The 27517-nt window shown below is 43.1% G+C and overlaps 1 protein-coding gene across 1 annotated transcript in view; it reads right to left on the bottom strand.

The window, feature by feature from the left end:
- CASTOR2 (cytosolic arginine sensor for mTORC1 subunit 2) overlaps positions 1-27517 on the bottom strand; it is a 234407-nt gene that overhangs the window by 90305 nt on the left and 116585 nt on the right. Inside the window, exon 2 of the mRNA XM_073615078.1 lies at positions 21402-21472. Within this exon, the coding sequence (XP_073471179.1) occupies positions 21402-21472 (71 nt within the window). The remainder of the gene's footprint in view (positions 1-21401; positions 21473-27517) is intronic.

Genomic DNA, 27517 nt, shown 5'->3' on the forward strand with positions numbered 1-27517 from the left:
CTATGTCAGGCCATATGGGAAACCCCGGGGACCACTTATTCCTCCAAAGCAGGCTATACGTTATAGAGATGGCATGTTTAGACTTGTTTTGAAGGAAATCTCAAGTTGAATAATAATATGGATATTTGGAGTCTGTAAACACTACAGATGCAGATATATGAATATGTATTAAAAAATCTACCTGGGACATGGTCATGAGTGTAGACACCTCCCAGCAACCAACCCCTAAAACAGGATGACCAGATGATTGGTTACTGGTCGCTGTCAACACCCCCTTTGATTTGACAGAAAAGAGGAGATGCCAAGACAATGGGCAGTTCTCCTTTTACCATCCAAGAAGAAACATCTGCCAAGTCGAGAACCGATTACCAAGCTCATTGATCGAACTCTGATCAACCCTCGGACATTAATTGCAAGTATTCTCTCTTCCCAATTCTACCTTATTTCTTTGTGGCTGTATATTGTCTTTATTTTTTGAAACATCTTTTTTTCTGTAAATATTTTATTTGCATCAACTTTGACCTTTTCATAATAAACCCTTATGTTGAAAAGTGTTAACCTTGTCTCTAAAGCTCTTAATGCAAGCTATAAACGAACCTGCCTCTTGAAGGGCGCTACTGTTGTAGAGTAAGACTCTGAGCAGACCTGTCTGTGGTGGCAGTGTGTGTGTCAGACGCTTATTCTAAAATTATAATTGGTATTGCAAAATTACGAGTCTCCCCCGGCTCGGTCTTTTAAACGGGGGTGGTGGCAGTTAAAGGGTTAATTGTGTAATTAGCCCAGTGACAATCACTCTCAGGCTGTTCGCACCTAGATTGTGGTCCCGCAAGCTGGAAAATCTTTGTGCTGGGCGCAGCTGAGAGTGGCATTGTTACGTAAGTGACAGCGTGGTGTGAGGTTGGCTGGTCCTTTGTCGCGAGTTAGCGAGGAGGGCAGGGATCTGACACCCGCGTTCGTCACAGGTGCCAGGCTGTGAAGCCACAGCCCGGCGCCCACAGTTGAAATGCCGGCGCCAACGAGCGGAGGGGGGGGATAAGCGGGGCTTCGATCCCCCGCATCGCTGGACCCAGGGACAGGTAAGTGTCCAATTAAAAGTCAGCAGCTGCAGTATTTGTAGCTGCTGACTTTTAATTATTTTTTTTTTTTTTAAATGGACCCCCTGGGTGGAACTCCTCTTTAAGCTGGCCATACATTAATCATTTTTCTTAAAATTTTGTTCAACAAGGGGGTTGAACGAAAGAAAAAAAAGACCCAATTCCCTCCCCATCTACCTCGGAATCCTGAGCTACTGTGTTCTGATGGCGGGGAGACTTCCTAACTGTCAAAGTACACTAATCAAATTTGCGGGTTATAGCCTGTGGCACTAATATTTCAGTAAAAATACTACAGGCTGGTTGTACAGAAGTTGATTGTTAGATCGACTTCTGTACAACCATCCTGTCCATACATGAATCAACATTCTTTACAGTAAATTATAATATAAACAGGGCCGACAATGAGGAAAACTGAGGCAGCCGTCTCAGACAGCACTTAGTTGGGTGGCAGCACTGAGGCTGAAATGTCTGTACTGGGCAATCCCTGTGTATGTGCAACCCTTGGGCTGCACAGTGTCATTGGAACACATGCACCATAACAACCACTGATGCTGTGCAACTCAGCCACCTGCATCCCAGCAACCAAAGACGCTGTGTGGCCCGAGCTGCCTGCATCCTAGCAACTAATGAAGCTGCAAAGCTGTGCTTCAACGATTGCTAGGATGCTGGTGGATCACTGCAACTAGCGATGAGCTTGGGCATCTTCTAAACTCCTCTACAACCCAAACCTGTGTTTTTTTTTTTTTGTACTCCAGTAAGTTGCAGGCAGGATCACTCCCCACCCTGCAACTTACTGGAGTACAAAAAAGCCTGAGTTTAAAATTGGGGTTAGAAATGAGCTTGGACGATGCCCAAGCTTATGTTTAATGGCAACCAATGATGTGCAGCATCATGGATTACTGGGCCAATGTCCCATCAACCAAAGAGGGGTGGCAAAAAAAAGCCACCTTGGGAGGCATCAGCCCTCAGGACAGCCCTGTATATAATCATATGAACTTTACTAAGGAACAATATAGAACATAAAAAAAAGCTATGGGAAATATTCTGTACAGTCCAAGATCTAGAAGAGTTTTATACATATATAAGTAAAAACCACAATCAAATCACTTACACTCATCATCATTTGCAGAAAGTAGCCTTAGAAACAGTCAGCTTATTTCAACAAGAATAAAAAAAAGCAGCAGCATTTTCGGAAAAGCACTGTGGCTTATCTTTTTATGAGATCTGGACACAGCTGTGTTCACCTGGAGACACCATGAAGATATTGTATGCCTGGCATGTATACTACTCATTTGTGTGTCACTGCTGGATATTCTGCCTGGCAACTAATGTTCGCACAACCTCATTCTAGACTGGGCCTTTGTCACTGGCAGCAGGAACTCTGTTATATATCTGCCAAAAAAAAGACTCCTCTTTCAACGCCTCAGAATGATAGTTGCTAGGAAGTAGGTTTAGAAATGTTTACTTCTAGCGACATCATTATCTGGTAATCCATTGTCTAGATTTGCCTCACTCAGCATTTATTAGTGGTGTCTGGAGTGTGCTGCATCTTAATACTGCTGAGTATCAGCTCGCTCCTTTCTTTAACCTATTTTCTTCAGCTGAGCCACTGGAATACCTTCAATTCAAACAACGATAGACTATGCTCATTTTTATCATGGAGAGGTAATCTGTGTCAATATCCCACATTTTAGACAGCCCTAGCTTATGGCATTTGCTGATATTTTCAATGAAAAGCAATCTGTCAAGCAGCAAGGCAGTTTGTGCGGCAAGGCCCCGATAGAAGCAGTCATTCCCCAAGTTACATAGCACGGTCAGTTCTATGGCAATGAAATTGAGCCTAATCACTTACTCTAGGTTGGGTTGACATGTGTACCTGAAGAAGAGCATCTAATGTTCTACCTGCAGTCACACTGCTTTCCTATTAGAACTGAACCCCGGAAAAAGTCCCCTCTTGCAGTAAGGCTGCTTCGTGGACTGCAAGGATTAAATGCTTGTTTAGTCTAGAGCAGGGGTCTCAAAATATTCAAAACAAAGGGCCGGTCCTTTAGACTCTAGGAGGGCCCAACTTTGGCCAGCGGGAGTGGAAATTTTCCTAGCATCAGGTGGAGTAAACATTGCCACATTTGGTATTAGGGGAAGGAATAGTGCCCCATCGTTGGTATCATAGGGAGGAATAGTACCCCATTGTTAGTGTCAGGTGGCAGAATAGTGTCTCATATCTTTGGGCTGCAGTTTGGAGACCACTGGTCTAGAGGACAGGAAAAGCAGTTTTACTTACCTGATCCTCCACTCCCCTGGCCAATGGCACTCCCCCATGCACTAGCAGTAGACTGTGCCTCAGCATCTTGATGATGTCAGAGGCATCCAACAGCCGGAGTTCAGGGGAGAAGACGCTATAGGGACCAGTCTAGCAGCATGGAGGAGACTGCAGGAGTGGAGAATCAGTTAAATAAAAATGATCAACAATAAGTAATAAAAGTTAAAAAATATATAATAATTGAGGATACATGTGATAATTAAAGCGGTTGTATACCCTTTTTTGTATTTTTACCTACAGGAAAGCCTATAATAAGGCTTACCTGCAGGTAAAATGAATATCTCCTAAACCTGTACGGTTTAGGAGATATTCACTTTGCATGCAGCCACTGAGATCAGTGGCGCATGCACTGTGAAGGTCCTTGCCGGAAAGAAGTAGTGCTTCTAAAACGATGGTAAAGCGCAGCTAAAATTAGTGGCGATTTAACCGCCGACCCCCCCCCCCAGTGTGAAAGTGGCCTTAATTTTGTTAAAGTGGAACTTTGCCCATAACGACTTGATAAAAATAATGTTCTTTAGCAAGGAATATACATTCCACATTAATAACTATGCTACCAAAAATAGTGTGTGCTGTAAATTGCCTCCAGCATTGCTCTCGTTTCTTCTTGCTGGAGGCTGCCATTTTCCTGAAGTCCAGAGCTCCTGAACAGCAGCAAATCCTTGGGCTGTCAGCAGGTCAGCCTCTACAAATTCGGAAAAAGTGCATAAAAATGGAGAGAAACTAAACATGTGCAGAGTGGGGTGAGACAATGTATTACTGGATTTTAAACAGTATAGGCACTTATTTTTAATGTTTTACATAGCTATACCTGCAAAAAGGGCCAGCCTCAAGCCATCTAGCAGTACTTAATTTTCTGAATAAAGTTCCACTTTAAGTAAAACTGTTTTGCCTGGTTCCCCATAGATGTAAACGAGCAGCTAACCCTTGCAGTGTGGACACAGCCCCACTGCAAAGGGAGATTTTTTACTTAATCCCAGAGACCAGCTTTGAAGAAAATAGGTGAAACGTGCTGGTGTAAGCAATATAGCTCATTAGGCAGGAGTGGTCAGGCATTCCCGTATGTTTTAAGGCTGGTATGCTGCAAAGTACTGGCCACCCACATGTACGGAGTCAAATTAGTGCATTCCACCTGTTCTGTCATTTACAGTGGCTCTGTCATAAGAGAAGTATTGGGATGCCATTGTTGGACCACTTAAAAATCCTGGTGACCTGTCTGTGCTTGGTTGGAATACTTTTGAGTTGCAGACCTGGTAAAAGCACAATATAAATTATCGCAGAAAAGCATCCCAATTCCTTAGCTCTAGATTTTTGCATATCAGAGACTCAGAAAGCATTGAAGTCATTTAAGGGATGTTTTGCATAGGTCACGGCCACCTGCCAAGAGCTCTGTTTAGCCATTCTTGTGAACTCAGCCATAGCTGATACAAGTATGCTATCAATGTTGGAATCTTTGCCCCCATCAAAGGCTTCTCACAAACGTTTTTTTTTGCATCCTTTCTGATCACAATTAAATACAGCATTTGAACGATCTACTTCAGATAACCCACTCCAGTCTTACCAGCTCTATTTCAATAATGTGATCAGTTTATTCTTTTTTGCTTACATACTGTAAAACTGTTAATGAAAAGTTGTATTACTGAATATCTCTACTGCTCTCTTTTCATTAAAGCGACATTAAACCCAAAAACAAACATTTACTATATTGCAGCTTACCACTTCTTAAATGTGATGACTGCATTATTTTTTTAGCCTTTCTTTCCATAGTTTCATCTGGCACTCTAATCAGCAAGTCTATTGTTTTTCAACAGAAAAAGTCATCCTACAGATGTAGCAGTTAAAGGGATGAGACAAACCATTTACCACTGATCAGGGTGTTTACAATGATCAGCTTGTATTTAGTCATGTAAAACTCTTATTCTGAAGGGAAAAAAACTTTTGCTGTAACTGCTTACATAACAGCGGCGTGAGCTAGTGTTTGGCTTCAATTTGTTAGTGTATCTAAATCTGCAAATCCATCTAACACTCCCCACACTGATAATGTCGCTGTCCAAAGGTGCTCCATGTGCTCCTTCATCCAGAGTGGAGGCACACTAATACAGGAGGATATGTTACTGGCAAGATCACCTACTGAAAACAGAGGGGGGAAAAAAAGAAAATTAAACCACATCTAATGATTGGCAAGCTGCAATATAATAGGATTTTCATAACAGCTTACCTGTAAAATCCTTTTCTTGGAGTACATCATGGGACACAGAGCCATAGTAGTTACTATGTGGGTTATATAGGCCACCTTTAGGTGATGGACACTGGCACACCCTAAGACAGGAAGTTCACGCCTTATATAACCCCTCCTATTAATGGGAGTACCTCAGTTTTTGTAGCACAGCAATATACGTGTATCCAAAGAGGGGAGGGACCTCTGTGTCCAATGATGTACTCCAAGAAAAGAATTTACAGGTAAGCCGTTATAAAAATCCTATTTTCTTTATCGTACATCACGGGACACAGAGCCATAGTAGCTACTATGTGGGATGTCCCAGAGCAATGCTGAGGGGAGGGAGACACAAACAAAAGTAGGGCGCAATCAGACCTGAGGACCTATACTGCTGCCTGCAGCACACTGCACCCAAAGGCGATATCCTCGTGCCTTTTTACATCCACCTGATAGAATCTGGTAAATGTATGGACTGAAGACCAAGTTGCGGCCTTGCAGATTTGAGCCATAGAGGCTTGGTGATGCACTGCCCATGAAGCACTAACAGTCCTGGTAGCGTGCGCTTTGATTTGAAAAGGTGGAATCTTCCTCCTCAAACCATAAGCTTGAACAATTACTTGCCGAATCCACTTAGAAATAGTAGATATCGATGCTCCCTGTCCTTTTTTGGGACTTTCAGGCAACACAAACAAAACATCCGTTTTTCAAATCTGAGCAGTCGTTTTCAAGTAGACTTTGACTGCTCTCACTACATCAAGAAAATGTAGGGACTTTTCTTCTGTAGAACAGGGTTCTGAAAAAATGATGGTAGAACAATATACTGGTTTAGATGAAAACCTGACAATAGCTTCGGTAGAAAGTTAGGATGAGGACGCAATTCTACCCTATCCTTGTTAATAATTAAATATGGCTCTTTACAAGAAAGAGCAGCCAACTCTGATACCCTTCTTGCAGAAGAAATGGCTATCAGAAAAACTAGCTTCCTTGTCAAAAGGATCAAGGGAATATGTTGTATCGGCTCAAAAGGCTGTTTCTGTAATGCCGACAGAACTAAAGTCCCAACGGTTCAGGGGTGACCTAAACGGTGGATTAAGCCGCGTTACCCCCTGTATAAAGCTACGGACCAAAGAATGCGAAGCAAGTGGTCATTAAAACAATACCAATAAGGCCGAGACCTGGCCTTTGATAGTACTCAAGGCCAGCTTCATCCCTAACCCCAATTTCAGAAAGGCAAGGATTCTACCTATGACATACTTTCTGAGATGTCAACCCCTGGATTCACACCAGGAAACATATTCCTTCCAGACTCTATAATATATGACTTTGGAGGCCTCCTTGCACTAATCAAGGTAGATACAACTGATCCTGACAGCCCACACTTCTTCAGAATGTGGGTCTCAATAGCCAAACAGTTAAATTTAGCGTTTGTAAAGTAGGATGGAATACTGGACCTTGCGAGAGTAGGTCCGGATGTGGTGGTAGGGTCCATGGGTCCCCTACTGCCATCTTTATGATCTCTGCATACCAAGATCTTCTGGGCCACAAGAATCACCGACTTCCCTTCTTGCTTGATCCTGCAAAGAAGTCGTGGAAGCAGCAGAATAGGAAGGAATGCATAAATCAATGAAAACTGATCCCACGGGGTCACCAAGGCATCTGTTCCGCATGCTAGCAGATCCTTTGTACTTGACAAAGTTGACGATCTTTGTTGTTGAACCTGGATGCAAATAGGTCTACGTCCGGGATCCTCCCCCATCTCTAGCATATTGCCAGGAAGATATAGGCGTGAAGGAACCATTCTCCCGGGAACAACTGCTGGCGACTCAAGTAGTCCGCCTGCCAATTTTCTATTCCTGGAATGAAGACTGCCGATAAGCAAGGTACATGGTTTTCTGCCCAAGTTAGGATATGATTCACTTCTCTCTGGGCTGCATGACTTCTTGTGCCCCCCCTGGTGATTGATATAGGCCACTGCCGTGGCATTGTCAGATTGGATCCTGACAGGACAATTCCGCAATCTGAATGTCCAGGCCCTCAGGGCCAAGCGCACTGCCCAAATCTCTAGAATTTTGATGGGCAAGGTCCTTTCGGTTCTGGACCATTTCCCTTTGACAGTCGCCTCTTCCAGGACTGCTCCCCAACCCGAAAGGCTGGCATCTGTTGTTACTACCTTCCAGGTAACTGGTAAGAAGGATTTCCCCCTCTGCAGATTTTTGGTTATCCACCACCAACTGAGGCTCCGGCACACTTTTGGAGACAGACGCATTGGGAAATCTAGAACTTGGACCTACTTATTCCAAGCCGATAAGATACTGTTTTGCAGCAGTCCCGAATGAAACTGCGTGTAAGGAACTTCAATGCAAGGCCGAATAGAAGGATTCTTCTTTGCTCTGACCACCTGAATAAAGCTCCTTTGTAGCGCTGATCTTTGCCTGGGGCAAGAATACCCTTTTCTGGGCTGTATCTATGATCAGACCCAAGTACTCTAATCTCCTTGATGGATTTAAGGAAGATTTCATTAGGTTGAGACTCCAACCTAGGTATTCCAGGTAGTTGACTGTGGTGACCATACTTTGGTCTAAGCGGGCTACCGTCTGGTCTATCAAGAGCAGATCGTCTAGGTAAGCTATAATCATTATACCTTGGGCCCTTAATTTGGTCAGAGGAGGGGCCACGACCTTTGTAAACACCCGAGGCGCAGTAGCTAGCACGAAAGGCAGAGCTACAAACTGAAAATTGAGATTTTTACCTCGCAACGTAGATATTTCTGGTGAGCGGGTAAAATAGGTACATGGGGGTATGCAACCTTGATGTTGATTGACGCTAGAAGTTCTCCTCCTTGTTATCGGATGGATTCCATGCGAAAAGAGCAGATATTCAGGAACCGGTTTAGATCTTTGAGATCTAGAATGGGTCTGACATCTCCATTTGCTTTTGGCACCGTGAAAAGGTTTGAATAAAACCCCAACCCCTGCTCTTCCATGGGGACCCCCACGATCACTTTTTGAGACAAAAGATGGTCCAATGCTTGAAAGAGAGACTTCTTTTTCTCTGGTTTCTTGGGGACGTTCGATCTAAGGAGACGGGAACTCTCAAAACTCTAGTTTGTAACCTAGAGCTATTGTGGAGATCACCCATCTGTCTCGAAACTCCTCCTGCCAGACCCTTGAGAACTGCAGAAGTCTTCCCTCCACTCGAGCGAGCGGGGGCACCCCTTCATAAAGAGGCTTTAGTATTTTGTTTTGTAGGTTTCCTTCCCCAGGACTTCTTTTGTCCCTGGGGTTGACCCTGAGGTTTACTTCTTGAACCTGACTTAACTGGCAAAAGGGTACTTTTTCCGTTTGAAATGTTTTGGATGTATTTGTCCAAATCATCCCCAAACAGCCATTCACCACAGAAAGGAAAACTAGCCAGGAGTTTTTTGCATGGCGCTTCGGCTGACCAATTATTTAACCATAGGATTCTACGCATATGCACCAGCCCAAGCGTAAGGCGTGAGGCCTGAAGAATAAAATCTCTCATAGTGTCAATTGCAAAACATAAAGCCTCTGGTAGCTCGGCTAAATTCTGGGCCTGCTGATGAGGGATAACCTTGAGCACCCGTCTCAACTGGTCTTTCAAGGATTGACATACATCGATTGCTGTCACTGCAGGTTGAGTCACTGAATCTGCCAAAGAAAATGCGTTTTTTTAACAGGAATTCCAACTTCTTATCAGTTGGATCCCTAAGCATTTGAGCATTGTCTACCGGACAAGTCAAACTTTTATTCACAGAGGATATAGCAGCGTCAATTGCTGGTATCTGCCACTTTTTAGTGAATTTTTCCTCCATGGGATAAAGTGTTGAGAATTTTTTAGGAGGAAAAAAATGCTTATCTGGGTGATCCCACTGAGAATACATAAGCTGTTCCAGCAATGGTCAGGAAAGGCATGCAAAGCTTGAGGAGGCTTTAGCGTACCCAAACAAGAAGTGGGATTACCAACCGACTCAGTTAAGGGTAGCGTAAATGTGGAGCAGACCATTTCAATAAGAGATTGCACCAGCAATCTTTCAGATTATGAAGCTGAAGTAGGTCCTTCTGCAATTGACCCCTCAGAAGGGGAGTCATCAGCCTCTTCACGTTCCCCTGAGGGGAATTCATCCTCTCCTGCCCCCAGTTCCTCTGTTTGAGGGTCCTGGGTAGGGGACCTGTCGCGTTTTCTCCCACTTTGGGAAAATGCGATTAAAGCTGCTAACCTTTTTTCCAATCCCACCAAAGCTGAGGAAAAAACCTCTTCAGTAATATAGACAGGGGCTGTAATGTTGGAAACAGTTGCAACACTTGATGGCCCTGATGGCTCACCCTGACCAGCCACCCCAGATCTCTCAGGGGAAGATGGCATTGTAGAGATGAGACTAGGGTCCTCAGAGCCCGAGGGAGACACCTTTGGGCCCTTTTTTGGGGTGTTTCCACCTCCCCTTCTGACCATAGTCCGATGCACAAAGAGGAGGAGAGCAGATGGAGAACCGCCGCGCTGAGGCGGTGGAAGAGGGAGCGGAGCGACATACCGCCATTTGTTTTGGGCTGCCCCTGCCTATTCCGGGAGAGGGAGAGAAACTCCTGCCCAGGTGGGGGGTGTTTTAAAAAAAAAAAAAAAAAAAAAACCTCCGTCTTACCAGAGGGTTGGGACTGCTTAGCTGGAGGTAGCCTGCAGCTTCTGCTGACACAGAACGAGATATGGGAAGCATAAACAAGGTACGTGCTCTTTACAGCCCCCATTGGCGACTTTAGGCATGAAAACATTTACTACAAGGAGAAAATCCATAAGAAAATGAAAAATTCCTTAGGAATCTCCACTTACCTTATCCCACTGCAGGGATTCTGTGGTAAAATCAAACAGACCCAATCTCCACCCCTCACGGCAGGCTCCGTTAAAAAACCTACAAGGAGAGGGACCGCATTTTATCAGGGTTTCCACTCCCTTGGACCCGTATAGCACCCCGCTAGAAGCTTTATGGCTGAAAAAACCAAAAGCACTGGATCCCAGGGTACAGCTCTCAAAAAAAGAAGCGCTACAGGCTAAACCTCATTTCCTCCACCACAAGGCCCGGGTACTATTCAATTTGGCCTAAAAAGACACTTTGAATGGATCCGGCTGCAGAGCTTGCCCCAGCAAAGATTACTCCAGGGAAGCTCAGCATAGCACATCTTTACTCGTGACCAACACCTTAGACACTGGCGAATAAACTGAGGTACTCCCAGTAATGGGAGGAGTAATATAGGAAGTGAACTTCCTGCCCTAGGGTGTGCCAGTGTCCATCACCTAAAGGTGGCCTATATAACCCACATAGTAACTACTATGGCTGTGTCCCATGACGTACGATAAAGAAATTTAATTTTTTGTTTTGGGTTTAACACCAATTCAAAATCATTGCTACCTGTATGGAGATTGCATGTTTTCCCTGTGCTTGGGTGGGTTTACTCCATGTATTCCAGTGCCCTCCCACACTCCAAAGACATACTGGTAAGTTAACAGTAGTGTATATATGTGTGATAGGGAACTTTGATTGTAAGCTGCTTGTGGGAAAGGACATATATACATACACACACACACACACACACACACAGTGTATACATATATAGATTTGCACTTATCCCACTAGATGGCGCCCTGTGTGACTGTGCAGTATACACATACAGCATCCACCTCTGTACAGCTGCAGTTTCTGACACCCAAGCTCACCCTTTCACACAATCTCCACATAAGCCTCAATTCCTTCCTTAGCTAGACTAACAATTTATAAATAAGTTTTTTTTTTTTTTTTTTTTTTTTAAACTAGGTTTTTAAAATCCATATTGAACACTCCCTTTTTATTTAAAGCCAACAAACCCCAACTTTTTACTGTATTTTTATGAACTCATTAGACCAGCAAGCCCTAAAGCCGCAGATTCTTCACCAGGGCGGTCGGATGGCTTGAATTTCACTGGCACATGAAGAACAGAGTAGCATGTGATAACCTGCAAATCCATAATTACCTGCAATTGAAAGGATTTTACAGAAAAGTTTTCTGCAGAATGATGATTAATGATGATGTAATCCCTCACCAGAAAAGGATTAGTGCAAATAACTACACAGCAGATGATTCCTTCTTTCATCAAGTTGAATTCAGAGAATTATACTGCACAAGTGAACTGGAGTGCCATCTGCCAATTCTTTATGTCCTGCAGTGATTTTGTGTTTTCATCTGTGCTCACGTCTACCCATGATAAAAATATCAGAGCTAGCCCTGTATTTGTGTTCCAAGTAATTCAAGGGACAGCAAAGCTGTTGTCACACATGTTGAAGCCATTAATACTGCTACAGTGTTCCCAGATCATGACAGTTCACACAGCAAATGTAAAAATTTGAACATATGCTACTACGGTTTAAGAAAATAAGACTGGGTGGAAGATGGGACAGAAATTAGAGATGCGTTTGGTCGTCTACAGCAGTGGTTCTCAACCCTTCACAGGCCATGTTTTGGGAATTTCTCTTAAATAACATGGCTGCCCAAAATACCAAGCCATTGACTCTAATTTAAAGCCCCTGTGCAAGATCAAGGAAAATCTGCAAACATGGCCTGTTGGGGGTACTTGAGGACAGGGTTGAGAACCACTGGTCTACAGAACCCATCTCTAACCCAAACTCCCCCTTTTTGTACTCCAACAAGCTGCAGTCTGGGGAATGACCTGAATCACGTCTCAGTGGAGTACAGGTTAGAGATGAGTTTGGAGGACACCCCTAGCTTCTCTCTATGCCAAAAACTGACTGAGGAGTCCTTCAATAAATTTACTAGACACGAAGTCAAGCGTGCAAAAGTCACAACTTTATAATATACATAAAATTTCTGCAGCTGTATGGCTGTCCTTGTTCTAACTGAAAATTATTTGGGTGAGGGATTATTGTTGAATTTTTTTTTTAAATTGTCTAATATTAATATATTGGACTACTATTGTTGTGATGTTTGCACAGGCATGCTGCATGTCTCAAATACTTGTAAGAAATCTGAAGCACATTTATGAGAACATGCAAGAAGTTTAAAGAGATTGGTGCAAGAGATAAGGCAAATATTGCCAGGGTGAAGTTCCATTTTAAACATTTTAGCTAATGAGGCTTTTTTGCAAATTCTGCAACTGCGCCAAAACCAGAAAGTTCACCAGTTTTGCCTTATTGCAACCTCCCTGTAATTGCCTCTGACCATGGCACACACTGCAGTACCATGTTTAGTACAGAGACAAGAGGAGTGTATATCCCAAAGCCTATGTAAGGAAGCCCATAGACGGAGCTAATTTCTTTCCTGCAACCACTGGTTGACAGGGGAATCCCTCCTACAGAGCCATTGTGTTCTCCTGGCTTGGGGAACTGTTATAGCTGCTAGCAATAATCACATGCATAATCTAGCAGGCTGGTTGTACCCGATCGATTGATCAACTTGGGTACATTCAGCCTGCCCATACATGGTTCCAATCTCGGAAAGTTGCTGCTGAACTGGAAGAGATATGGAACCGTCTATGGCCGGCTTAACATCTCCTCTCTGCAACCTGCATAACCAATCACATTCAGAATTCTAAAGCAGTTTTGAATAAGATTGGTTGATTTCGCAGAACACCAGAAAACCAGGGCAGTCTAGCAAGCTGATAGGCTACTTTCACACTGAGGCGCTTTTCAGGCGATACAGGGCTAAAAATAGCACCTGCATAGCACCTGTAAGGAGCCTCTCCTGTCTCTCCAGTGTGAAAGCCCGAGTGCTTCCACACTGGAGCAGTGCGCTTGCAGGATGGTAACAAAAAGTCCTGCAAGCAGCATCTTTGCAGTGCAGTAGGAGCGGTGTATACACCACTCCTAAAGCGCCCCTGCCCAGTTAAATCAATGGGGCAGTGCCCCTTCTTCGGCCGCTAGCATGGGTTAAAACCGCCCCACTAGTGGCCGAATAGCGCCGCTAAAACGGCGCTAAAAATAGCGCCGCTTCACCGCCGACACCCGCCCCAGTGTGAAAGTAGCCATACAGTAAAGCAACATGTGAACATGATAGACTGTCTGTTGGCATCTGAATTGATTTAGTTCTTGGGGCCAAATCAAAGGTATCTTTTTGGGTGCCTTGAAAAAGTATTCATACCCCTTGAAATTTTCAACATTTTGTCATGTTACAACCAAAAAGGTAAATGTATTTTATTGGGATTTTATGTGATAGACCAACAAAAAGTGGCACATGATTGTTAAGTGGAAAGAAAATGATAAATGGTTTTCAAAACGTTTTACAAATAAATATGTGAAAAGTGTGGTGTGCATTTGTTTTCAGCCCCATTTACTCTGATGCCCCTAACTAAAACCTAGTGGAACCAATTTCCTTTAGAAGTCACCTAATTAGTAAACAGAGTCCACCTGTGTGTAATTTAATCTCAGTATAAATACAGCTGTTCTGAAAGCCCTCAGAGGTTTGTTAGAGAACCTTAGTGAACAAACCGCATCACGAAGGCCAAGGAACACACAACACAGATCAAGGATAAAGTTGGAGAAGTTTAACCACTTACGGACCGCCCGCCGCAGTTTTACGGCGGCTGTTTGAAGGAGGATATTGTTGTTATGGCAGCAGTCAGCTGCCATAACCCCGGTATCCTCGCCTTCAGCGGGCGGTCCGCTACAAGATAAAAGTGGTCTCTGCGCAGATCACTTTTACTGGTGGCAGGAGAGGGCCCCCCTCCCGCCGCGATCCGGTGCCCTCCGCTGCTTACTGAAGCCGTTGGCAGTGGTGGAGGCCATCGCGCCCTAGCTCCTGTCAGGTATGGAGACGAGTGAGGGGAAGATGGCCCCCACCCGTCTCCATACAATTGCTGGGCGGAAGCGACGTCAAAACGTCACTTCCGTTCACAGCTCTTAGAGGGCCATTTTATTTAAATCATTTTTTTAAATTACAATTTTTTTATTTTTTATTGCATTTTATTCTGAATATGAGATCTGAGGTCTTTTTTAAGTCCTGTCATTTCTATTACAAGGGATGTTTACATTCCTTGTAATAGGAATAAAAGTGACAATTTTTATTTTTTATTTTTACACTGTTTTAAAAAAAAATTAAAAGGTAAAATAAATAATAATAAAATAAAATTTTAAACGCGCCCCGTCCCAACAAGCTCTCGTGCAGAAGCGACTGCATACGTGAGTAGCGCCCACATATGAAAACAGTGTTCAAACCACACATGTGAGGTATCACCGCGATCAGTAGAGCGAGAGCAATAATTCTAGCCCTAGACCTCATCTGTAACTTAACCACTTGCTTACCAGGCCAATTCTGACATTTCTCTCCTACATGGAACACGGACAACACGGAAGAAATGACACTTTGTTACAATGTAAAGTAGCGAGTGTACAGCTTGTATAACAGTGTAGATTTGCTGTCCCCTCAAAATAACTCGCCACACAGCCATTAATGTCCAAACCGCTGGCAACAAAAGTGAGTACACCTCTAAGGGAAAATGTCCAAATTGGGCCCAATTAGCCATTTTCCCTCCTCTGTGTCATGTGACTCGTTAGTGTTACATGGTCTCAGGTGTGAATGGGGAGCAGGTGTGTTAAATTTGGCGTTATCACTCTCTCTCGTATACTGGTCACTGGAAGTTCAACATGGCACCTCATGGCAAAGAACTCTCTGAGGATCTGAAAAAAAAGAATTGTTGCTCTACATAAAGATGGCCTAGGCTATAAGAAGATTGCCTGAAACTGCAGCACAGTGGCCAAAACCATACAGCAGTTCCACTCTGAACAGGCCTCGCCATGGTCGACCAAAGAAGTTGAGTGCACATGCTCAGGGTCATATGCAGAGGTTGTCTTTGGGAAATTGACATGTGAGTGCTGCCAGCATTGTTGCAAAGGTTGAAGGGTGGGGGGTTAGCCTGTCAGTGCTCAGACCATACGCCGCACACTGCATCAAATTGGTCTGCATGGCTGTTGCCCCAGAAAGAATCCTCTTCTAAGGATGATGCACAAGAAAGTCCACAGTTTGCTGAAGACAAGCAGACGAAGGACATGGATTACTGGAACCATGTCCTGTGGTCTTATGTTACCAAGATAAACTTATTTGGTTCAGATGGTGTCAAGCGTGTGTGGTAGCAACCAGGTGAGGAGTACAAAGACAAGTGTCTTGCCTACAGTCAAGCATGGTGGTGGGAGTGCTATGGTCTGGGGCTGCATGAGTGCTGTTGCCACTGGGGAGCTACAGTTCATTGAGGGAACCATGAATGCCAACATGTACTGTGACATACTGAAGCTGAGCATGTTCCCCTCCCTTCAGAGACTGGGCCACAGGGCAGTATTCCAACATGATGACGACTCCAAACACACCTCCAAGACGACCACTGCCTTGCTAAAGAAGCTGAGGGTAAAGGTGATGGACTGGCCAAGCATGTCTCCAGACCTAAACCCTATTGGGCATCTGTGGGGCATTCTCAAACAGAAGGTGGAGGAGCGCAAGGTCTCTAACATCCACCAGCTCTGTGATGTCGCCACGGAGGAGTGGAAGAGGACTCCATGCCCAAAGCAGTGCTGGAAAATAATGGTGGCCACACAAAATATTGACACTTTGGGCCCAATTTGAACATTTTCACTTAGGGGTGTACTCACTTTTGTTGCCAGCAGTTTAGACATTAATGGCTGTGTGTTGAGGTATTTTGAGGGTACAGCAAATTTACACTGTTATACAAGCTGTACACTCACTACTTTACATTGTAGCAAGTGTCATTTCTTCAGTGTTGTCGTATGAAAAGATATAATAAATTATTTACAAAAATGTGAAAATGTGAGGGGTGTACTCACTTTTGTGAGATACTGTATATCTATCTCTATATATATATATATATATATATATATATATATATATATATATATATATATATATATATATATATATATCTATCTATCTATATATATATCTATATATATAGATAGATAGATATATATATATATATATATATATATATATATATATATATGAAATCTCCTGCATATCCTGTAAGCAACACTGATGATGGTGATTACAGCTCAAACTGCTCATTAATACCTACACCAAAGAAGCTCACAATGAACGAGCCACCGTATAGATTATGATTTCAGAATTTTGGTCTATTGTAGTTCCGGGTGGCAAATAAACAGGCATAGCATATAAGAGGGATTCTGTTCTTGAAATATAAAAAGCTCTATTCTACAGAAGAGACCTCTGAGCAAGGAGTAATATTAACCACCCACACTGGCTCTCTAAAAAAGATAAAAGCCCTTTTCATAGAGAAACAAATACGCGGGATTTTTAAAATTGCCTGACATTTTGGACTCAAGTATTAGGCAGAGCATAAACGTAACACTTCCCTGTCCTGACATACAGAAAAACTGGTTTTGTTGGGTATGGATCTTCAGAAAGCGCCGCTATTTTTAGCGGCGCTTTACCGTAGTTTTTGCAGAGGTTTTTGGCTGCAAGTGCTTTTAACCTCCGCTAGCGGCCGAAAACAGAATATCTAATATACTGTTAGCCTTAGATCCCAGTCAGTACAAACATGGCCACCTTCTAAATCAGCGGAATCCACAGATAGCTTAAAGTAGAAGGCTACACGATAGCCAACCTGTTAAAGCCTAAGGCGAGATGTTGCACTGGCCCCGGCTTAAACGCTGCTGAATCTCAAATCGGTAGTGTTGGGAGCAACATTTTGTTGCATTAGCTACAGAGGGATCAATTTCATAGGGACAAATAGGCCGCCGGGACATTCACAAAGCGCAGAGCGCTTTGCAAAAATGCGCAGTAGGGAACCGGCTGTGAAGCCGCAAGGCCGTGATGGCAGGGGCAGCATTTAAGAGCCGATTGAAAAATTGGCTTGGGTGAGGACACCGCTGAATTTGTGAACAGGTAAGTCTCCTACTAATAAAAGTCAGCAACTACAGTATTTGTAGCTGCTGACTTTTAATTGTTTCTGAAGGAGCCTGGAGCTCTGCTTTAAAGTGATTATAAAGTCTTTTTTTTTCCCTATAAAAATAACAAACATGTTATACTTACATGCTCTGTTGCAGTGGATTTGCACAGAGCAGCCTGGATCCTCCTCTTCTCGGGTCCCGCTTCTGTGATCCTGGCCCCTCCCTCCCGTTTAGTGCCACCACAGCAAGCAGCTTGCTATGGGGGCACCCGAGCCGAATCAAAGCTCCCTGTGTCCATTCAGACACGGAGCCCCGACCGGGCCCCTTTCTCCCCTGATTGGCTAGCTGACTTTGATTGACAACAGCGGCAGCCAATGGCGCTGCTGCTGTGTCGGGAGGGAGAATCTCAGAAGGCTGAGACATTCGTGGACATCACTGGACAGAGAGGGGCCTCAGGTGAGTGTTATTATGGGGGCCGAGGGGGACTTCTGCACACAGAAGGATTTTTATCTTAATGAATAGAATGCATTAAGATAAAAAAAAACCTGCCTTTACAACTTCTTTAAGTCAATTAATTTATTGTGCCTGTATCTCCAGAGGTCAGTGAAGGCTTGTTTTATTACTTATTTACTGCCTATTACAAATCTGTACACATTTGAATGCCTATAGTGCAGCCAACAATTCTACTTTAAATTAACCCTTTCATGACTAAGCCTATTTTTGAAATTTGGTGTTTACAAGTTAAAATCCGTATTTTTTGCTAGAAAATTACTTAGAACCCCCAAACATTATATATATATATTTTTTAGCAGAGAATCTAGAGAATAAAATGGCGATTGTTGCAATATTTTATATCACACGGTATTTGTGCAGCGGTGTTTTAAACGCAAATTTTTGGGAAAAGGGACACTTTCATGAATTTTAAAAAATCCAAACAGTAAAGTTACCCCAATTTTTTTGTATAATGTGAAAGATGATGTTACGCAGAGTAAATAGATACCAAACATGTCACGCTTTATAATTGCACGCACTCGTGGAATGGCGACAAACTACGGTACCTAAGAATTTCCATAGGCGATGCTTTAAATTTTTTTTACGGTTACCAGGTTAGAGTTACAGAGGAGGTCTAGTGCTAGAATTATTGCTCTCGCTCTGACAATCACGGCGATACCTCACATATGTGATTTGAACACCGTTTACATATGCGGGCGCGACTTCCGTATGCATTTGCTTTGCTGCGCGAGCTGGCGGGGACGGGGCGCTTTAAAAAAAAAAATTTTTTTTATTATTTTATTTATTTTTATAAACTTTGTTTAAAAAAAATTTTTTTTGATCACTTTTATTGCTGTCACAAGGAATGTAAACATCCCTTGTGACAGTAATAGGTGGTGGCAGGTACTCTTTATGGAGGTATCCAGATCACCGAAAACGGCGATTCTGAATACTTTGTATCTTTTTAAAACCAGCGCCATTGGCAGCCAAGTAAACGTGAAGTGACATCATGACATCGCTTCCGCGTTTACAATTAGAAGGCTGGAATGAAGCCGCCCACAGCTTCGTTCCAGCCCGCCCCCAGCTGCCCGGAGGCAGCAGATTGGTCACCGGCCTCCCGGTGGCACGGGAGGCCCGGTAAGAGCGGTGGGAGGAGGGGGGGGGTGTCCCCTCCCACTCCTCCAGTATAACAACCGAGCGACTTTTAGCCACATCGGTTGTTATACTCGGATAGCCGATCGCCCGCTGTAAACCACTGTACCGGGATGATGCCTGCAGCTGCGGGCATCATCGCGATATAACCCCAGAAAGCCGAGTACGCACATCTGCATACGCTCGGTGGGAAGGGGTTAAAGTTCAAATGTGTTTTTCCATGGTGGTTTTTCATCTATACCCTCCTTCTCCTGCTCAGATCTGCAGACAAACCTAATTTCTCAAATCTTGGTTTGAGCAGAACCAGCAAAGAATTTATATTCTCCAGTTCACCAAAATTCTATGGCTGAGCATGTACCAGGCTTGCTGTAGCAAAAAATGGCTGTTGGGAGACTGAGCAAAGCTGAACATGGATGGTATATTCTACACCAAGGGTGTTCAACCTGCAACACAAGGCGGCTATGAATGCGGCCCAACACAAAATTGTAAACTTAAAGTGTTACTCCATTTTTGTTGAGAAAAAATCCCCTTCGGCAACACCTGTATTTGTGAGCAACTATTTTCAAGGATGAAGCACATGAAGGACAAAATTTAAACCAAAATATCTGATGAGCACCTTGAGAATTCATTAAGAATTGCCACTACATGCATTGAACCAAATATTGATGCATTTGTTTATTAAAACAGTGTCAAATATTACAATAGTTTTATGTTGCCCTCTTACTTTTATAATAAAAAATATTACAAAAATAAATAAATAAATAAATTAAGTTTCATTACTCATGTAAGTACATTATCTATATCAGTGATCGTTAACTTGTGATCTGCCGGACTTTTTCTGCTGAACAGCTATCCTTATTGTTAGTGCATTTTACATGTGGCCCAAGACAATTCCTCTTCTTTGAATGTGGCCCAGGAAGGCCAAAAGGTGGGATATCCCTGGTTTACACCCAGAACTTACATACGTGCCTCATAGAACATTGGTTTGCCAGCACACAAAAACCTGTGCAGTTCTTAGACAGGTTTATCAGTGAGAATTTGGATTTGTCCACATCTGTACAGTAATATTTTGGATTGCGAGTAACGCGGTTAACGAGCGTTTCGCAATACGAGCTATTACTTAAAAAAAAATCCTGACTCGGTTTGCGAGTGTTGTCTCGCAAAACGAGCAGGATTCAAGCCTCTGCGGTGTGCAGTACCGCATTTGGCCAGAGGTGGGAGGGGTGGGACATGACAGTGACATTCGGAACCGTTCGGATGCACTCGGAAATACTAAGAAACACTCGGAAATACTCCGTTCCCGAACTTCTCCGAGGGTTTCCGAGTCCATCCGAGCGGTCTCCGAGTCTCTCCCCCCAAACCCCCCCCCCCCCCACACACACACACCTCTGGCCAAATGCGGTACTACATACAAAAGAAGTCAATGTGGAACGAATTATCTTAGTTTCCATTGACTTCTATGGGGAAACTCGCTTTGATATGCGAGTGCTTTATATTACAAGCATTCTCTTGGAACGGATTATGCTCGTAATCCAAGGTTCCACTGTACTTGTATTTACAAATCTGATGAGGAGGGCGAGGGGTATGGGTTAACACTTGTGTTATGAAAGCACAGTTGCCCTTTCAAGAAGCATGTGTTTGAAACTCTGGCTCTGTGGGATTTTAGGAGACAATCTGCTTAAGTTTTACTGCTGCACAAAAACCATTTCAGAAGTCAAGCTAAATTTTACTTGGGTAATTATTGTAAAAATACAATATATCAAGTCTGGCATACAAGGATGATGGAAAAACAGTTTTTTTTCTATCAACTCTCATAATGAACGAAGTTGAGAATTCCCAACATTTTCCCATGGAAAGCGCTCATGTGCTCAGTTCAAACTTGCTACCACGGCATGTGCGTATACTTTACTTTACTGTCTCTAATCCTCTGGCCTCTGCTGTGGTTATTTAGCCCCCACGACAATACAGGATGACTAAACATCAAAGGCTTATACCTTACTTTTTTCCTTTAATAGCCAGAAGACTTTCTGATTTTATTTCATGGAATTCAAATTTTCAAATGATTCACATTCCATATGTGAAACCATTTCTAAGTTGCAAAGCTGTGGTGGAAACTAATTTTCTTTAAGTTAAAGCCATTTTAGCCAGTTTATTCCCAGCACACGTACACAGTTCAAGCAAGGGTCACCAAGCAAAGAAATGGATCTCCGAATCTTACCTAAAAAGCCTTCTTCATCAACTATGATAGTATAGTCCTCTGGAGTTTCTGTAAGACTGAAAAACTTGCACCTGAGAAAAAGAAAAAAAAAAAGTATTTATGTCGGTAGGACAATTTGAACAGTTTTGTCTATATGGTTCTAGTTCCTTACAGCAATTGCAGACTAAATAGCCAAGCTCCAGTTCCAGATGTGCAGAATAGTAGGTCCCTCTCTGGCCACTGTGGTTCCTGCTCTGACACCTTCACATCACTTATTGTATTCTGCAGTGACTAGGGGTTAGCAGGAGGAACCACAGCAACTGATGCGGAGAACCTGCTCACTAAGGGTGTCTGCAGACAGGCAAATTGCAGCATGCTTTCAGAGGGATTCAACTTGCTTTTGTAATCAGTCTAAGGCCGGACATAGATGATGCGATTTTCTTTCTTGTAACCACTGACTGTGCTGATGGGAGAATCCCTACCGCAGAGCTATTGTGTTCTCCTGGCGGGGGGACAGGGGGAGCAGTACCCACCGGGAGAACGTAGTGATTATTGCTAGCAGCTAAATCTCAGTTTAAAAAAAAAAAACACATTAAAAGTTAATTTTAGGGGGCACAAAAATGCAGTAAATTTCCCTTTTTTTTATTTTTGTAAAATATAAAAGCCAAGGCTGCATCAAGTAGATGGATACCCAACATGTCTACAAGACCCCACATATCTCCTCTAGGCAGGAAAGGCCAAGATAAAAAAAAAAAAAAAAAAAACATTCAGGATCCCAACCAAGCCTTTCCTGCCGTGTCCCCGCCTTTATTTACTTCCGCCGGCCCAGACGTGACGTCATAATGTCGCAACCGGGCCTATGAGAGTCATAGAAACGGGGACCATCTGTCCCTCGGAAATCTCTATGGCTAACTTCTGCCAGTGGTGGATTCCCTCTCCGGTTCGCAGATCGTACTGCCTGTAAGAACGATCAAGCGGCTGAACAGCCTCTATAATTGTTCCTACGGTGAAGGGAATCACCAGCGGAAAAGATTGGTATCTGAATGGTGCCTGTAGCTGCAGGCATCATTCAGCTGTTACCACTGAAAGCCCAGGACGTCATATGACGGGCAGCCGTCGGCAAGTGGTTAAAACCACTTGGGGGGGGGGGGGGGGGGGGGGGGTGCAGAAGTGAGCACAACCTCTTACAACTGGGGAGGTAGCTGTGTTCAGAAATAAGCAAATTACTTTCAAACTCATGTTGAGCCTTGGTTCATACCCGCACAGATGCTGCTGAAATCGGGACTGACATGTGGGAATGAAAGCGTGCAAGTTAAGCTGAACTCGCACACTTTCATTCCCGCACTCAGTGTGAACCTGGGCTAAATAGGAGTCAGTACACACCTGCCATCATTTAAAGTGTCTGTAATTAACCCCAAATAATGTTGCAACATTAAAGGAGCTGCAGGAATATTTGGCAAGTACTGGCTGTGTGGTACATGTGACAACAATTTCCCGTATTCTTCATATGTCTGGGCTATGGAGTAGAGCGTCTAGACGGACGCCTTTTCGTACAAAGAAAAACATCCAAGCCCGGCTAAATTTTGCAAAAACACATCTTTAGTCTCCCAAAAGCATGTGGGAAAATGTGTTCTGGTCTGATGAAACCAAGGTTGAACTTATTGGCCATAATTCCAAAAGATACGTTTGGCTCAAAAACAACACTGCACATCACCAAAAGAACACCATACCCACAGTGAAGCATGGTGGTGGCAGCATCATGCTTTGGGGCTGTTTTTCTTCAGCTGGAACAGGGGCCTTAGTCAATGTAGAGGGAATTATAAACAGTTCCAAATACCAGTCAATATTAGCACAAAACCTTCAGGCTGGGTTCATACCTATGCGAATTGGATGTGAGTTTCACCGCAACCAATTCATGCGACAGGAGATTGTGACCGGCTCTCTATGGAGCCGGTTCACATATCTCGGATGTGGCTGTGGAGCAGCTTGCACAAGAACATGCGTCTTTGGCTCAGTTTCAGGGTTGAATTCAGGCAAAAATTTGGCCCCGATTCGTCCCTGAAACGGAGAAAAGGGACGCATCAGGCCCCTGCTGCGAGCCGCATCTGTCGGAGGTATTAACCCAGCCTCTGGCTTCTACTAGAAATCTGAACATGAAGAGGAAGTTCATCTTTCAGCATGACAATGACTCAAAGCATACATCCAAATCAACAAAGGAATGGCTTCACCAGAAGATTAGAGTTTTGGAATGGCCCAGTCAGAGCCCAGACCTGAATCAGATTGAAAATCTGTGGGGTGATCTGAACAGGGCTGTGCACAGTAGATGCCCTCGTAATCTGACAGATTTGGAGTGTTTTTGCAAAGAAGAAAGGACAAATATTGCCAAGTCAAGATGTGCCATGCTGATAGACTCATACCCAAAAAGACTGAGTGCTGTAATAAATCAAAAGGTGCTTCAACATAGTATTAGTTTAAGGGTGTGCACACTTATGCAATCATATTTTAGTTTTTTTACTTCCTTCCACCTAAAAGATGTCAGTTTGTTGTTCAACTGAGTTGTACAGTTGATAGGTCCTATTATATATGGAAAAAGTTCTGAAATAATTTCTCTTTGCCCAGGTTCACACTGAGCTGTGGGAATGAAGCTGTGCGATTTCACTCCAGCATGTCAGTCTCGATTACACAGACATCTGTGCGGGTTTCTGCACAGATATCAATGGAAATCGCAAGCTGAAATTGCAAAAAAGTAGTATAGAAACTTTTTGAAATTGGTGCAGCGTTGCACCGATTAGGACGGTGCCATTGCCGGCAATTGCCGCCGATTTGACCTGTCAATTCGCATGTCATATCGCACTAGAGTGAATTAGGGCTTATGTCCGGAGCATGTTGTCGGAAATTCCGACCGTGTGTGGGCTCCATTGGACATTTTCCATCGGATTTTCCGACACACAAAGTTGGAGAGCAGGAGATAAAATTTTCCGACAACAAAATCCGTTGTCGGAAATTCCGATCGTGTGTACACAAATCCGAGGGACAAAGTGCCATGCATGCTCAGAATAAATAAAGAGATGAAAGCTATTGGCCACTGCCCCGTTTATAGTCCCGACGTACGTGTTTTACGTCACCGCGTTTAGAACGATCGGATTTTCCGACAACTTTGTGCGACCGTGTGTAGACAAAAAAAGTTTGAGCCAACATCCGTCAGAAAAAATCCTAGGATTTTGTTGTCGGAATGTCCGAACAAAGTCCGACCGTGTGTACGCCCTATTAGTGTCATTTTTTTTACATCACAGAAACCTGATATTTTAACAGGGGTGTGCAGACTTTTTATATCTACTGTACTTTCCTATCTATTCACTAATGTTAGCAGCATAAGAATTAAAAATAGTCAATGTTGATGGAGAAAGTGAAGATCCGCTTTAAAACTCAGTTATCTACAGTCTATTGTTCTCTTTGCTTTGATATGTTTGCTGTCATCATGCCAAAATGAACAGCGATATAGAAGGTCCTCAAAAAGGAAAGTTGTGGATGCCTATGAATCTAGTAAAGGATTTAAACGATTTCCAAATTATTTGAAATCAATCTTTTCAATGTAAGAAAAATATGTGACATAGCTTTCAAACAACTGCTAATTCAGAACTGGCCGGTCAAGCAAATACAACCCAAGAGCTGATTGATATCAAAAGTCTTCAAAAACCTCACAATTTCATCACTTCGGTTAACAGTCGGGCTCAAAGTACATGCACCTAGCATCATAAAAAGATTGCATCCATTTAACCTGCATGAGAGATGTGTTAGGAAAAGCCCTCCCTGTCCAAAAAAAGAGTAAAGTAAAATAACAAATTCCCATTAAATATAGGAAAAGACCTGGCCTTCAGGAACATTCTGATGAAGTCTGATCAAAGAAAGATGTTTTGAACATATTTGCCAAAAATAGAAGACCATATTTCGGGAGATAAATCTTAACAGCTGTAAAGCATGATGGTGGAAACATCAAAAGTTTGGGGTTGCTTTGCTGCTCTAGGTCCTGGGCAGCTTGCAGTAATCAAACCAACTATATATTTTGCATCATATCAGTGTGCTTGATTAGAATGTGAGGCCGTCTCTCCAAAAGGTTGAAGTTGAACCAGAAATTAGTCTTTCAACATGACCATGGCTCTAGCCATGAAGAAATAGAGGCCCATGGACTACCTTCAAATCCCCAATTTGTTTTCCATTGAAATTTTAGAGGGAGGTTTAAGAGCAGGCAGTTTATACAAGGAAACTCACAAATATCTTAGGGCTGAGGGAATTCTGCATGGAGACATGGTCAGAGACTAGTGGGCAGTAATACAAAAGGCCTACAAGATGTAATTTCTGCTACAGGGGCTATACCAGCTTCTGATGCCAATTGTGTACTTATTTTTCCACAGTACGCCATTATATCTATTTATATTTTTGTTGAATATATGAATGAAAAGGCACATTTTTCTTCTGTTCTTATTCTAGTATATCACTTATCTATAGCAGGGTTCTATGAAACATGGGGGTTCCTCCAGAGGTTGCTAGGGGTTCCTTGAGCAATTTCTTGCTCCAAGCCTGGCTGAAAATCTCCCATTAAGCAATCCCCACATTCTGTCTTGATGCTAGGATGTGGAAACCAATTGAATGCTCTCTTCCACCATTACAAGAGTGAAAACCAATGGATTTCACGTCCTAGCAACAAGGCAGGACGTGAGGAATGCTGCATTTTTCAGTCAGGTTTCCAAGGTGGCCCAAATGGCCTACAGGTATTACAATAGAATGAATGAACATTTTACAAAGCTGCACAGTTTTGTAATATATACTAGGGCCACTACACTGCATAGGCTATGTTCTAGAAAAGGGCAACTTGGGCTTTAACAATGTTTCCAAAATGACTTGCAGAAGAAACCTAAGACTCTTTTTTTGCCTTTTAAAATAATAAACACATCATACTTACCTGCTCTGTACAATGGTTTTGCACACAGCAGCCCAAATCCTCCTCTTCTCGGGTCCCCTGCTAACACAAGCTGCTTGCTCTGGGGGCACTTTTATGTGCTCACTCCTGAGCAGTCTCTGTATGTCTATGGGACACACAGAATGTGACCCAGTCCTGTCCCCTGCTCCCTCTTCACTGGCTGTGATTGACAGCCGTGGGTGCCAAAGGACAAAAAATCTTTATAAATACATTAATGAATATATATTCAGAGTATGCCTGTTAGTCTTTCAACATCTTGTCCTCCCTGGCAGCCTTGCAATGTTTGACTGTTATAAAACATATGCCTTCTTTTTGAATCTTGGCAGCTTGCAGAATGTAGATCACATGTATTATTAGATCAGCAGAACCTTGCCGAGACAAAAAACTCAACCCATGATAAAAGCATCAGTGCTGCATGCCTCCCCTCTTCCCTCTCCCTCCTTCCACTGTGCACTCAATCATCTCTGTAATGAAAGTGGGAATAATTGTGATGTTTGGCAGTTCCCCACGTTTCTCAGTAAGCTCTTAATCTATATTTTCATCAATTAAATCATGTAAGCAGTGGTCCAGCTCAGCCACTCAAAAACATGGTTAGTCAGGCTTTTTTGTTTAGGTACTTTTCTAGACCGCTTACAACAGGTTAACATTGATATGTGTGACAATGCAGTTACTTAACTGAGGGCGCATTCACATCAGGTCAGGCGCATTATGCTCTGTATAACGCATGTGTGCATTGTGTAGGGCTACTCGGATGCATTGTCACAACGCATTGCACGCTTTCCTTTCTTTTCACGTTAGTTAAAATTGCAAGAAAACTTTATTCAGCTGTGTGTTGACATGTGGTGACAGGCATTGCAATGTGCAAAAATGCAGAAACACCAACACATGTATGGTGTGAACAAGGCACATAAGGAACACTTATTTAACTCTGGTATGCTCTCACTGCTGTAACTTCAGCTTTAATTGCAATACTGAAAAGGGTTTTCCTTATGCCTCTGTTTTCCTTATGGCTCTGCTACTTTGCTTAACCAGCTGTAGACTGTCTAGATTGCTTTGTTTTTGTTTCCTCCCCATGCCTTACCTTAAATTATGGCCCTTTCTTATCTTTATTAGCTGTCCACTTGTAAGTCTGTTTCTAAAGTGAGAATTTTGCTCTGCA

This window comes from Aquarana catesbeiana, linkage group LG02 (genome assembly GCF_042186555.1).
Source record: "Aquarana catesbeiana isolate 2022-GZ linkage group LG02, ASM4218655v1, whole genome shotgun sequence".
NCBI lineage: Eukaryota > Metazoa > Chordata > Amphibia > Anura > Ranidae > Aquarana > Aquarana catesbeiana.